Below are 15,332 nucleotides of genomic sequence, written 5' to 3'. Positions count from 1 at the left end.
AAAAGATCCCTTGCTGCTAATCAAAAAGAGTAGTCCATGAAGTGGTGACAATGGGTTTCCACTCTCAATATCTGTGTGGTCCTTAGCCATATGTCCGACACCATATAACTGTAAATAAAATGTGATGAGTGCATCGTTAAATAAAATATTTCTTTCTTTCTTTCTATAAAATGTGTTGAGAGCGTCGTTAAATAAAACATTTCTTTCTTCAGTCTGGGATCGATCCACGTCGGTAGGCCAATTGGGTTATTTCATGAATGGTATATCAAAGGCCTTGGTATGTGCAATCCTGTCTGTGGGATAGTGCATATAAAAGATACCTTGCTTCTAATGAAAAAATGTAGTAGGTTTCCTCACTAAGACTACATGTCAGAATTACCAAATGTTTGACATCCAATAGCCGATTATTAATAAATCAGTGTGCTCTAGTGGTGTTGTTAAGTGCTCCTACTGGCAGCAGCTAGTGGGAATTTACCTATTAGCTCAGTTGGTAGAATACTACTTCCTACACAGAGTCTCTGGTTCGAATCCCCCTCAGCAGAGTTTATTTATTTGTTATACAGCCACCAAAGTGAGCCTTATAATGTGAACTCTCAAGGTGGTGGGTGCTTTAAACAAGTCTGTTAAAAGTGTGTTAGAGGATTTGGGAGAATGTTAAGGTGGCTGATTATAGAGATGGCCTTTTTAGACAGGTGGCTGGTTAATACAGGCCAGAAATATATTAGATGATTAGGGAGATGGCCTTTTTAAACAGGTGGCTACTTAATACAGGTCAGAAATATATTAGATGGTAAGGGAGATGGTGATTTTAGACATGTGACTTCTTACTGGAGAGGGCTTCTTATAGGAACTCATTAATAATTTTTTGAGAATTTACCTTTTTCTGACCATTAGAAAAGAGAAAAAATAAATATTGTAAAAAATACTTAGGAATAATGGATATATGCTACTTTGGAAATAGTAACAGTTTTTTGGTGTTGATTATTTGGAATAATGTATTTATAGCATTCTAGAATTCTGCCCTATTTTCATTAGACATGAAAAAAATAAAATAATAATAAAACAAAATAAATCGGGGTGCCCACTAAATGCGTTTCCTCTCTGTTTTAAAAATGGGAGAATAAATACTGGGTAAAGAGACCTATATTGACAAACCCTGAAATAACTGCTTTCAGTGCCATTATTGTAATTTGTATCTGCCATTTTGGTCTTAAAATGGAATAACAGTTTATTCATTTGATAATGACATTGATTTATATCACTCTATTGTCGACTGTTATTTTCCACCCAGCCTATAAAGATGATGTCATGCTTTATGGCATTACAGCAAGGGTCCTACATCTCTCTTACAAAAATAAACACACTTTTAAATGCAATAATAGTTTTATCATTTTCATTTCAATGAAATATGAGGCCAGTTGTAAATAATACTGCCTATATTCCTTACAGTAATTGTTTTTTTGTTTTTTTAGATTATTTCCAGATAATTTTAGAAAGAGTTTTAACATCCGCTGTATATTAGGTTTAATCAAGAACAGTCTGAACACATTCAGTGTAATCGAACTGACAGTTTTCGTTTCAAACACCTTGTATTAAGTAGCGGTTTTCGTTACTATTAAGAGGTAGTTTTCATTTCCCCGAGACATCTAAAACAGTATTCTCAAGTGACAGCAAATGCCATTATCTCCGATTCTTGTTCATTAAGAAGAGCCATGTGAACGTTTTGCAGACGGTTTCAATAAAATAAAATCTATTGATCTGTCCACTCATGGCACGGTAACACACACGGATTGTTGACCTGTGTATTAACTGGCACTGATAGCAGTTACAATTGATTAGCTGTGTGGAAGTTAGTCGGTTAAATGTCTTAACTGTTGGTGAAAGCTGTAGCAGTAATAAGCACTGAACTAAAGGCACCGCCATGCAGAAACATGAGCGGGATGTTTATTAGTGTCTAAAGGAAAGTGTAATCGGTATTCCAGACATATATGACCAGTTAGATACTTTTGGGAACTACGAGTTGTAAGATTATCACCTATAACAGGCACAAATGTATTATTCTATTTCTTACACACCCTTAAGAAGTCATTTTTAATATATTTTAACAGGAAAACGTTAAACCAAAAGCCTCCATACATCCAATGAAAAAAACAGCACAAATGAAATTGATTACACTGTGACATATAGTTAACCTCACAATCATTTGTCTGTGATGCGTAAGATACATTTTAAAACAACTCGTTAAGAAATAAATGGTATCTAACGGCCACTCATGTAGTATTCTCTATATAAACAACTCGTTGTGAGATAAATAGCATCTAATGACCACTCATATAGTCTTTTCTATATAAACAACTCATGTATTATTCTCTATATACATGTATTTGTTTATGAAACATTATGGGCTGAATTTACAAAGCGTGTTTATGTCTAACACACGTGTGTAACTACAAACATTCACAATGCTTAAACACCTGCATTTAAGAAAAACAGGCTTCGTAAATTTGGCCCCAAATGTAAATGTTAATTCAGATTTACATTGAATCTTGTTGCAGTAATACAAATATTAATCATTTTGTTGTCAAAGCAAAGGCTTGTCTTGAACCTAACTCGAGCGGAAACAGAGACTGTGTCTAAAACAGACATGCTTGAAATGTTCTCTTAGGGAAGCTAAAAGTTAAAGTTTGTTTTGTTTAACGACACCTCAAGCGCACATTGATTTATTAAACATCGGCTGTTGGATATCAAATATTTGTTAATTCTGACATATAGTCTTAGAGAGAAACTCACTACATTTTCCATTCATTCATTCATTCATTCATTCATTCATTCATTGCAATTTATTTTTGTGCATGCTGTCCTGAGCACACACTTCAGCTATCTGGGCTGCCTGTCCAGGACGGAGAGTTAGTGATTAGTGGTTATTGGTTAGTGAGAAAGAAGTCGATGCAGTGACTTTACACCTACTCACTGAATCATTAAACTCTTTCTGGGTGGGAGCCAGTACCGGGATATCAACCTACCAGCCTTTAGTCTTAACCATGACACCACCAAGTATCAATGGATCTTTTTTTGCACCATCACACAGACAGGATAACACCTACCATGACCTTTGATATACCAGTCATTGTGCACTAGCTGGAATGAGAAATAGCCCAATGGGTTCACCGATGGGGTTCAATCCTAGACCGACTGCGCATGAAATGAGCATGTTACCAATGGAAGCATGCCAACAATTACCCACACCAACAGTGAAACAGTTCATCTATCATCTTTTTGGCTTCCAGTCCTTGATTAGATTGATCAAGCCTTTGTGTCGCATCCTTGGCCGTCAGTATTTTATTGGACCGTCGTGTCTGTGCGGCTAATTAAGAATATCATAGCACCAATCTGTATTCAGTGAGAGTGTTTAGTATTGATAGCATCCAGCAGTTACCCAACAACGTAATGCTCAGAGGGCTATGGTCTACGTGATGGTGGTGAAAGAAAGGGAAGACACCATTGTAATGGCTTTCAGTCTTGTTTTTATTACACCCAAGACTTGCATTATTTTTAAAAGATGAATGATAAAAGTTCTGTTACGTTTTAAAGATGTATCTGGGTGTGTACTTATGTAGTAATATTTTTATACTGTATGTACATTTTATAGTTTTCACTTTTAAAAACTGATGTTTGAAACAGAATGTATTATTTACTAAGTGTAAAATAGTTTAATTAAATAGTCAACCCTTTAGTTACATTCTTCAGTTGGATCTATAGAACTCCAGATACATTTCTGTTACCATGTGATACCAGGGTTGTACCTTGTCTAAATAATTGGGGGTGGGGGGAATGTGACCATGTTATACCAGGGTTATACCGTGTCTAAATAATTGGGGGGTGGGGTGGGGGAATATGACCATGTGATACCAGGGTTGTACCTTGTCTAAATAATTGGGGGGTGGGGTGGGGGGAATGTGACCATGTGATACCAGGGTTGTACACAGTCTAGATAATGGAGTGGGGTGGGGGAATATGACCATGTGATACCAGGGTTGTACCTTGTCTAAATAATTGGGGGTGGGGTGGGGGGAATGTGACCATGTGATACCTGGGTTGTACACAGTCTAGATAATGGAGTGGGGTGGGGTGGGGGGGAAGGAATGTGACCATGTGATACCAGGGTTGTACACAGTCTAGATAATGGAGTGGGGGGGGGGGGGGGAGAATGTGACCATGTGATACCAGGGTTGTACACAGTCTAGATAATGGAATTGGGTGGGTGGGGGATGTGACCATGTGATACCAGGGTTGTTCACAGTCTAGATAATGGAGTGGGGTGGGGGGAATGTGACCATGTGATACCAGGGTTGTACACAGTCTAGATAATGGAGTGGGGGTGGGGTGGGGAGTAGTTTTGGTAAATAAACTGAAAATAGGCATAAAATATTCACATTGATAATTTAATTTATAGACACAAAAACAAATGGGATTCAGACTGAATAATTTTAAATAAATTGACGAAAACTGAATTAACATTTGTATATATTTTGTTTGTTCAGTATAATTTATAATTTGTGTTTTATTTCTTTAAATGGAATATTCACAGGCGTAGGAAGCAGGGGCCAAGGAGGTATGTGCCCCCCTGCCCCCACTTTGTAGCAGCAGCAATGTTTTTTTTATATATTTATATATGTATTTATATATATATATATATATATATATATATATATACACACAAACACATGTGTGTGTGTGTGTGTGTCCCCCCCCCCCCCCCACACACACACACATTTTGGCACTCTCCTAAGTCTGTGATATTAGTTTTTAAAAAGATTATACTAAAAGTAGTAATAAAGATTAACATTCTTTACTGACTTTGTTTCTGTTTTTAGCTTCATACATTTATAAAATATTCACTATACTGAGGATGAGGATGATAAATGGTTATCTTTTCAATTTCACGACTCAATTATTCATTTTCCAGTTAGGCTTTCTTATCAAGTGTCAGTTAAAATGTATGATGTAATATATAAAAATAACAAAACAAACTTAGTGTTCAACAGTACCTGCACACACGGGCAGACCCAGTGGAGGGGACCAGGGGGACCTGTCCCTCCCCCTAAAAAATTGAAGTGTCCCTTTTTGAAAGATATATTTACTATTTCCATTGAAGTGCCCTTTTCAGGAAGTTGGTCTATGTGCCCATTTGCCCTTGGTCCCCTCCCTAAAATGTTTCATGGGTCTGCCCTTGGCACATCTACATTTATGAAATTATACTAAATGCTAGTTAATCTCTTAATGCTATTGGCTAAAGTCTATAAGAAAATAAAAACTATTTATTACAGGGCCACTGAAAATAATGTGTATGCTGTATCCCCAATTACTTTCCTCCTCTTTTTTTTATTTCCCTGTCCATAATTTCTTCTCTTTTTTTCTTTCCCCCCCCCCCCCATTGAATCAACGAAGCCATTAGTAAATAAAAGTTATATGGGTCGTGTTATAGCAAATAAGTATTACTTTTCTTGGTGGCCTAATACTCTATATTTGTAAGGTGAGGCGTTTACTGACTAGAGTTCACATTACCATCGTATTGGATTACACAGGTCCCTCAGATAGTGCTAGCCTCTTTATTGACATATACCGTAAATCTTTGAATGGAAGTGTAAGCTTCCATCTTTTATTTCCTATGATTCTCTGAGACCCATCCTATGTTCAAGGCAGGCTTCTATTTTTTTTGCATTCAAAATTTTCTAACATAGCCTCATTGTAAAAAAGAAAGAAATGTTTTATTTAATGACGCACTCAACACATTTTATTTATGGTTATATGGCATCAGACATATAGTTAAGGACCACACAGATATTGAGAGAGGAAACCTGCTGTCGCCACTTCATGGGCTACTCTTTTCGATTAGCAGCAAGGGATCTTTTATATGCACCATCCCACAGACAGGGTAGTATATACCATGGCCTTTGATATACCAGTCGGGGTGCACTGGCTGGAACGAGAAATAGCCCAATGGGCCCACCGATGGGGATCGATCCCAGCCTTATTGTACGGTCATAATCTAATGTAGGCTTCTAAACTTGTTTATGTGGAAACCTGTCATCTCACCGAGAAATGAAAACCCTTCTCCTTTCCTGTTCTCATCATGTGGATGTAAGATTTTGATGCAATGCAATGGAAATGACGAGTGTATGTCAGTAACCTAACAAAGCTAAAATAGCAGAAGATGGCCTTTCTGCTATTTCCAGATTTTCTGTTTATATAGGAATCGAGGCACAGGTTCGGGATGCAGCCCAGTGGTAAATCACACACCTGATGCATGGTCGGTCTAAGATTGATCCCCGTCGGTGGTCCCATTGGGCTATTTCTCATTCTATTCAGTGCACCACGACACTGGTATATCAAAGGCTGTGGTATGTGCTATCCTGTCTGTGTGATGGTGCATATCAAAGATCAAATAGCAGATAATTAGTAAATCAATGTGCTCTAGTGGTGTTGTTAAACAAAATAAACTAATTAATTGAGACAGGTTTCTATTCAAGGTGGGTGAGATGTAGCCCAGTGGTAAAGTATTCACCTGATATGCAGTCAGGCTAGGATCAATCCCTGTTGGTGGGCTCATTGGACTATTTTTCATTCTAGTCATTGCACCACAATTGGTATATCAAAGGCTGTGGTATGTTTATCCTGTCTGTGGGATGGTGCATATAAATGATCCCTTGCAACTAATGGAAAAATATAGCGAGTTTCCTCTCTAAAACTATATCAGAATTACTATATGTTTGACATCCAATATCAGTGTTCTCTAATGGTGTTGTTAAACAAAATAAACTATCTAATCGAGACAGGTTTCTATTCAAGGCAGGCCTCTGTGTAAGTATTTACGGTATATAAAAATCTCTTTCGATAGATTCACTATATATACATTTGTACTTATACCTATATAAACTGATTACTTAGAAGAAGTATTTTACATAATTCACATACTTGCAAAGTGATCAGCTAGATCGCTGGATGTTCTAGGAATTTATACAGATTTCCAGCTAAAAGATTGTGAACATTATATTTTAAATGTTTGTGCTATACAACTGTTTATTTTGTTTATTTTACTGTCACAGAGGAACAAACAGCTGATGGAGGGTGTGTTTACTCCCCTGAATTCCTTACAAGGGACAGGTAAGATATTTTATCATTGTACTGTATACTCATGGAGAAAACGTTCTTGTACATCCAGGGCTTTAGGGGGAGGGACGTAGTCCAGTGATAAAGTGTTCGCCTTGATGTGCAGTTGGTCTAGGATCGTTCCCCATTGGTGGACCCATTGGAGTATTTCTTGTTTCAGCCAGTGCTCCACAACTGGTGTAAAAAAAAGACTGTGGTATGTACTATCCTGTCTGTGGGATGGTGCATATAAAAGATCGAAAAGAGTTAGCCCATGAAGTGGTGACAGCGGGTTTCCTGTCTCAATATCTGTGTGGTCCTTAACCATATGTCTGATGCCATATAACCGTATATAAAATGTGTTGAGTGCATCGTTAAATAAACATTTCCTTCCTTCCAGGGCTTTAGATTGCATCTAAGTCGAGATGATAAATGTTGTGCTCAAAATACATGTGCCCAAAATAATCATGCCAAATTAAGTACAAACATGCTGACCTCAAAATATTTCACCTCAAAACCACTGAAATGTAAACTTTAATTGCATCAAAATAAATTGAAATACATTAATGAATATTGACAACTCTCCAGCAGTGCACATTGATTTATTGGACATATAGTTTTAGAGAGGAAACCCACAAAAAGAAATTCATTAGTAGCAAGGAATCTTTTATATGCACCATCACACAGACAGGATAGCACATACCGCAACATTTGATATACCAGTCATGGTGCACTGTATTAAAACAAGAGAGAGAGAGAGATAGAGAGACAGAGAGAGAGAGAGAGAGAGAGAGAGAGAGAGAGAGAGAGAGAGAGAGAGAGAGAGAGAGAGAGAGAGAGAGAGAGAGAGAGAGAGAGAGAGAGAGAGAGAGAGAGAGAGAGACAGACAGAGAGAGAGAGAGAGAGAGAGAGAGAGAGAGGAGAGACAGACAGAGAAATAGAGAGAGAGGAGAGAGAGACAGAGAAATAGAGAGAGAGAGGAGAGAGAGACAGAGAAATAGAGAGGAGAGAGAGAGAGAGAGAAAGAGAGAGAGAGACAGAGAGAGAGAGAGAGAGAGAGAGAGAGAGAGAGAGAGAGAGAGAGAGAGAGAGGGAGAGAGACACAGAGAGAGAGACACACACACACACACACACACACACAGAGAGAGAGAGGGAGGGAGGGAGGGACAGAGGGAGGGAGAGAAGGAGGGATTAAGGGTCCACTGACTGGGATCGATCCTAGACCGACTGCGTCAGGTGAGCGCTTTACCACAAGGCTACATCCCACCATTTGTGAATCAAAGATGATTTGCAGAATTATGGTGTGTCCACACAGCCACAAACTTTCAACCATTTACAAGCGTTACAGCTGGTCAGAGACCATTCTATTTGGTGAAGAGGAACTTTTTTCCATGAGTATATGAACCGGTGAAGTTCCACTGATTGATTATAATGGAAAATTAATTGGTTGGGCTGTACTGCTGTGATGACTGATTACAGAAAGAAATCCATAATCGACTGTCGTTGTGTAATTGTTATTCCTACAGTTGAGATGACAGAACTGAAGTAAATATGCTGGGCTTGGGTTTGGTTTTATGTGTGTGTAAACAGATATTAAATATAGACATTAAAGGTAAAAATAACAGTTGTAGGATCTATTCCAGGTGAACATGATAACAGATGCACTGTCCTGTTTGTGGAAACATGCTTACAAATATTTTGATGCCTGCATGCTGGCAGCAGTAAATGTAGCAACAGTATGTTTCTTCTCTAGCACCAGCGTACACGTAACAATTACCTTCCTGCATGCTGGCAGCAGTAAATGTAGCAATGGCGTGTTTCTTCTCTAGCTCAGAGTGCACGTAACAATTACCTTCCTGCATGTTGGCAGCAGTAAATGTAGCAATGGCGTGTTTCTTCTCTAGCATCAGAGTACACATAACTATTACCTCCCTGCATGCTGGCAGCAGTAAATGTAGCAATGGCGTGTTTCTTCTCTAGCGTAGGAGTACACATAACTATTACCTCCCTGCATGCTGGCAGCAGTAAATGTAGCAATGGCGTGTTTCTTCTCTAGCTCAGAGTGCATGTAACAATTACCTTCCTGCATGTTGGCAGCAGTAAATGTAGCAATGGCGTGTTTCTTCTCTAGCTCAGAGTGCACGTAACAATTACCTTCCTGCATGCTGGCAGCAGTAAATGTAGCAATGGCGTGTTTCTTCTCTAACACCAGAGTACACATAACTATTACCTCCCTGCATGCTGGCAGCAGTAAATGTAGCTATGGCGTGTTTCTTCTCTAGCGTAGGAGTACACATAACTATTACCTCCCTGCATGCTGGCAGCAGTAAATGTGCAATGGTGTGTTTCTTCTCTAGCATAGGAGTACACATAACTATTACCTCCCTGCATGCTGACAGCAGTAAATATAGCAATGGTGTGTTTCTTCTCTAGCGTAGGAGTACACATCACTGTTACCATTTAGAGGGTGGAATGTGACCCAGTGGTAGAGCACTAGCATGAGGTGTGACGGGTTACAGGATCGACCACCCCTAACAGACTCCCAATCAGTGCCACACAATTGGTACAACTGTACATTAAGGGGTGTGCTTTATTGTCTTGTCTGTGGTCAAGTACATAGAAAGACCCTTGGAGGAGCTTTGCAAAGAGTTTGTAGTGTCTGTGATGGCAGTGTATTCTTCATTCCACTCTTTCTTTCTCTTGCTGTTTATCTGTCTTTCTCTCTCTGCTCTCTCTCTCTCTCTCTCTCTCTCTCTCTCTCTCTGTTCTCCATCATCTCTCCCTCTCCCATCTCTCTTTCACTCACTCACTCCCTCCCCTCCCTCCCCTCTCTCTCCCTTTCTCTCCCCCCTCTCTCTCTCTCTCCCTCCCTCCCTCTCTCCCTCCCTCTCCCTCTTTCATGTCTTGTGCAGCACTACATATTAAAATAATGCCCATTTCCATTGAAGTCATCTTGGACAGAAAATGCCACTTTGGATAATGCTAACAGTTTTCCCATTTTTCTCATTTTGACTTAATAGATGTATTTTGTTCTTTATATGACCATCATTAAAGCAGAGAGTGATCAATACATTGCGATCAGGTTTTGTTTGAATATCGGTCTAATCATCTCATAGCAAAGATGTGACGATAAGTCCTCTGTAATTGCATTAGACTCATGTCGGTGGTCTGTGGCACCTTGTTGCTGTTACAAACTAATCCCGCTAGTCGGGGAGAGAGAAACGGCTCACTCAGGAAGCGTGTTCCTGTCAGTGAGAGAAATAGAACCATAACCACCGTCACAGAATCCATCTAGAGAGATTTGTCTTTATGAGGCAGTGTGGAATGAAGGGAAAGTGGAAAGACGATTAATTAGTCACACACTGGCACTTACTGGAATGTCATTTATCAACTTTTTACTCCATGGAGCTTCTTCCTTTTTCTCTCTCATTGTTTTTTTACATAAAATAATGTTTACAAATTAAAATGTGGAAAAATTACCTTTATTTCTCCAGGCCTTGTGATTAAAACGTGCAGGCAACCTAAAAATAACCCGCCTAAATCAGCTTTCTTGGTGGGATCATCCGATGTCTATAACTGACTGAGAACAACTAGGCTCTCCATGAGACACGAGTACCCGTGCAAGGAAGAGAACTCTCATTTAATTATATTTTTTAAGTCACTTTGTCATATGCATGCCGCCGGCTACATTATAGGGAAAACAAAAGTAGAATGCAATGGCATGATTTGGTATCCATGTTCAGCGCTGGAATTAAGATGCATAATGTTATTTTACTTTATTCCTTAGTCATCATTATCATCTAGTGTCTGGGCTGAGTTATCCTTGAGTACTCGAGTCCAATGTTTTGGACTTGTGGAGGCCCTAAAAACAACTCATTTTGGGTAGGCCTCCCTAAAAATATGTTGACTGAATTTTATGTATTATAAAGCTATTCATTTGACATATCCCATTTGATATATCCTATGTTGACTTGTTTGTGTTGAAATTACACATTCACATACATGTAGTTGCGTTTCTGTTTAAAATGTACTCATGTACATCAGTGAGTTTAGAACAGATACATACATACAGGAGGTTATTTTTTTTAAACACCACAAGACCTCTTATTAAACGTACATGTAGGTTAAGAATTTAACAGAACACTTACTTCGATTTCAATACTGTCTTTTAAACAATTATTTATTTGTGTTATTATTTAACAGCTGGGATTGGTCAACATGCATAGCCTACGTACATGCAAAGATCTTTGTCTACATTACACAATGTTTAAAAGCTGACGTCAATATTATGTCAGTTTGTGATGGGAAAACATACAAGAAATGTAAACATTACATTAAACTTTCTAACAGTTTAAACAGAATGTTTTGAGAGAACATGAATATTATGTTTACATAATTTCAGTTATCAAAACACACAAGTCATGACAGCTTATTATGAAAGTGCCCATTCTTCTTGTCAAGTTTGAAAAAATAAAAATGTAACAAACATTGATTTTCACATGTGTCTTACATGTAGCTTAAAGGGGGCGACACGTAGCTTGATGCGCAGTGGGTCCGAGATCGATCTCCGTCAATGGGCCTATTGGGCTATTTCTCGTTCCAGCCAGTGCACCTGATTAAAAAAACCATTATTAATTTATTATACCCACCTGCATGGCAGATTAGCACATCAAATGTTTTTTTTAAATTGGATTCCAGACATGATAAAAGTTGACCCTCTGTGATGATCACAGCTGATTGATGTAGACAAATAAACATGTGCAGAAACACCGCCAATAAACAGAATTTGTTCCAATACAAGTAATGGACACATGCCTCGGACCGACAAGAATGACGGAAGTGGGACCGGCAAACACACGGTTTTAAAAAGTTTTAAAAAATAATTTTGGTCTCGGAGATCGTTAATCGGTCCCAGACTGGAAAAAAAGGCTTTTCCCCACCCATGCTAGGATCTTAGGTGTACGGGCTCTCATTTTTGTAAGAGGGGGGGGGGGGGGGGGGGGGGGGGGGGGGGGGGAGGAGGGAGAGACTAGTTATTGCCAGAATTCTATTAAAATGCCCAAATCTGGATAACAATATTTATTCATATTAGCATTACTACGAAACAGCTATATAGGGTTACAAACAAATCACTATGCATTTTTACATGGATTACAACTAATGTTGCAGGTAGAATGATGGAAATACATGGTAAAAAGGTACCTTAAAGATTAACACAGTTTGCCTGAATATCTCTTTTGTTTTTGCCTGAAGTTGAGGATTTGCTCCAGCACTGAGTGGGCAGTCCCCCCCCCCCCCTCCCCCTACATGTCTTGTACACTTATGCCTATGATTCATGAACATTGATTGAGAAAAAACCCCCAAGATAAGCATCATGCATCTACTTTTATCTTTAACCACCCCCCACTCTGCATGCGTTACATTTTTCAGGTAACCAAGCATGATAAGTAATGATTTTCTGTGAGGCTTTATTGGTGCTAGCAAAAAGGAAAAAAGGATTATTCTTCAGGATTGGATTGGATTGGAAATAATTTACATACATGCTCAAAGCAAGCTGATGTAGTGCACGCCTGTCTTGGGTACAAGTTCTTGCATCCAAGACAGGAGGAAAGTTGCGGACGATTAGCAGCAAAGTTCTGTTATATGCGCTGTATCTCAAAACGGAACAGTGTATACCAGTTGTAGAGCAATAGTGGGAATGGGAAAAAGCCCAATGATTCCATGAGAATTGAACCTAGGAACCACAGTACTTCAGGCAAGTGCTCATCCGTTTAGATAAATACAGCTTGAATGGTTCTAACAGCTGCCAGATTAGTAAACAAGCAAAAAGTGTGAGACCATGTACAAGATGATGAATATATATACATTGTATATATTATTGAGGCAAGCAGAGTTTATGAAAGGAAAAACACAAAAATAAATATATACATTCAGGGTTTCTGCCAGAGGGTAAAATGGGTATGGTGTCAGATTTTATTAAAAGTTAACCTTTTGATAAAATTAATTACTCTTATCATTACTGTATGATTTTCTTAACCCTAACCCTAAACTTAACCCATTTTTTTTCTGGGAGAGGCCCCTCCCCCATTCCCCCTGTTAACTGTGGTTGCATTCAGTTCCATAGCACCATACCCAAAATATTCTTTCTGGCAGAAACACTGACATTGTACAGTGAAACCTGTCTTAAACGGATTACCGTATACCAGGGACCTAACATTTATTGGAGTTAGACAGTTTCCAGTTTTTAGAGTGTTGCCTTTTAGAGTTTAAAAATTTTGGGACCATGAAACTTGGCTGGTTTTGATAGGATTCTAGTTTGTTCAAGGTCCGGTTTAGACAGGTTTCACTGTATTTATTATTGAGGCTGGAAAGTCAATGAAAAGGAAAAACACATTTTCTAATAATTACCAACTCCAGCTGTTTAATTCAGCATTTAAGCACTCATGTAAATGTTTGGAGGCTGATAAACTCTATAGTTTGGACAGAACTTTCTAGTTAACTTAGGAAATATGCTATGAGGACTCGCAGTTCAAAATGTGGCTATTAAAGACATGGTTTTGTGAACAACAGTTTAAGCATGACATTTATTTTTAATTTATTTTCTGTAGAAAACAAGAGGCTTGGTGACATACGGAGAGACCGCAGCAAAACAAGCTCTACGTCAAGTGAACTAGATGATGTTCCAAACCCAGCAGCTCCCATCACTGCTGTAAGTCAGTCTGTCTGTCTGTCTGTCGATCTGCCTGTCTGTCTGCCTGCCTGTCTGTCTGTCTGTCTGTCTGTATGTCTGTCTGTCTGTGTGTCAGTTGGTCGATCGGTCGGTCTGCCTGTCTGTCGGTCTGCCTGCCTGACTGACTGTCTGTCTGTCTGTCTGTATGTCTGTCTGTCTGTATGTCGGTCTGTTCACTGAATTCTTCTGTAACTTGCATCATGTCTCTAAGGCCAAAAAATATATATAGTTGGTTTCTGGGCAGACTAAAGTCCAATACTGATGCAGTGATGAGGCTTGTATTGTTGTTTTTTGCAGGGGTAATGTGGGTTTTTGTGCTGTTTGTTTTTTAAAAGCACTGACTGCAAAGAAAAGGTGAGGTGTTTTTGTGGGGTTTTTTTATGTGTATATTGCATGGAAAAGGTGGGAATATTTTTTATTTTTTGAAAAGCATGGTATGTGGCAAGTCACTGTAGCACTTATAACCATAAATTGTTTTCTTTTCTTTACAGTAATGCATGTATATAATCATTCATTATTCTTATCATTAGCTTTAGGGCCTACTATTGCTGGTTTACCAGACTGTTTATATGTATAATTATATGTATACACCTTATGTAAGCACAGAAATAAGCATTTTGTATATAATATAATATAATTCTTTAATAAAAACATGTTTAAAAGGTACAAGTTGGGAGGGGGCACACATATCAATATATAAATATAAATATATATAAACCATTGCTGCTGCTACTGGATCAAGAAAAGTGGAGGGCACATACCCCCCCCTTGCCCCCCCCCCCCCTCTACCCAGTACTTTTTAGTAGGACCATAGCATAGGCCTGTAGTCATCAATAGTGTGTGTGTGTGGGGTGGGGGGGGGGGGTGTAATAATGATAATGTTCTTAAAATAATTTTAAAAATTGTCTTTATTAATTAAAACATTTGGCTAAATGTGCTTTCAATATAACTAAAATTATTAAAATTTAGTTTTAATAATTAGCCCTAAAATTATGCTAATTTGTTGAAAACCCCAGAAAAATGGTGGTCCATGTAAACAAAAGATGGCCACTTGGCTTTTGATTGTTTCCTTTATTCTCTGTGTTTATACTGGTATGAAAATAGTGTTAGCAGTTTGGCAAGTTTGCTTTAACAAGGTATTGTCAACTTCAGTTTTCTATAGTTAACTCAAATAATCTTGTATAGTTAAAAATGCTTATGACAAATGACAAATCACAAGACATGATCATAAAAGTTAAGTCTGCCATTATTTGAATAGGCTTCTTGACTTAATTTAATAGTGAAAATCCATGAAAGGTGTAATATCACTGATGCAAATGCTGTATTTGACTTGTTTGACATTTGTTTTAGCACTTTAGCACTCGGGGGATCCAGAAAATCCATTTAGGTTGGAGGGGGTAGTGAGGAAGAAACTCCAATGTCAATTTTTTTTTTTTTTTTTAAAAGGAGACTG

At 38.4% G+C, this 15,332-nt stretch overlaps 1 protein-coding gene across 3 annotated transcripts in view; it reads left to right on the top strand.

Moving 5' to 3' along the window:
• The window catches only part of LOC121380852 (rap guanine nucleotide exchange factor 4-like), a 111,675-nt gene that overhangs the window by 55,203 nt on the left and 41,140 nt on the right, over positions 1-15,332 (top strand). For 2 of the 3 annotated variants that reach the window (XM_041509846.1, XM_041509842.1), the window contains exons 6-7: positions 7,107-7,164; positions 13,758-13,858. In XM_041509846.1, the coding sequence (XP_041365780.1) occupies positions 7,107-7,164; positions 13,758-13,858 (159 nt within the window). Of the gene's footprint in view, positions 1-7,106; positions 7,165-13,757; positions 13,859-14,922; positions 15,016-15,332 lie in introns of those variants that run through there. The other variant, XM_041509843.1, reaches the window with a different exon arrangement.

The sequence above is a fragment of the Gigantopelta aegis genome, chromosome 9, assembly GCF_016097555.1.
Source record: "Gigantopelta aegis isolate Gae_Host chromosome 9, Gae_host_genome, whole genome shotgun sequence".
In the NCBI taxonomy this organism is placed as follows: domain Eukaryota; kingdom Metazoa; phylum Mollusca; class Gastropoda; order Neomphalida; family Peltospiridae; genus Gigantopelta; species Gigantopelta aegis.
The sequence above is the reverse complement of the archived record's forward strand: the minus strand, read 5'-3'. Positions and strand labels throughout refer to the sequence as shown.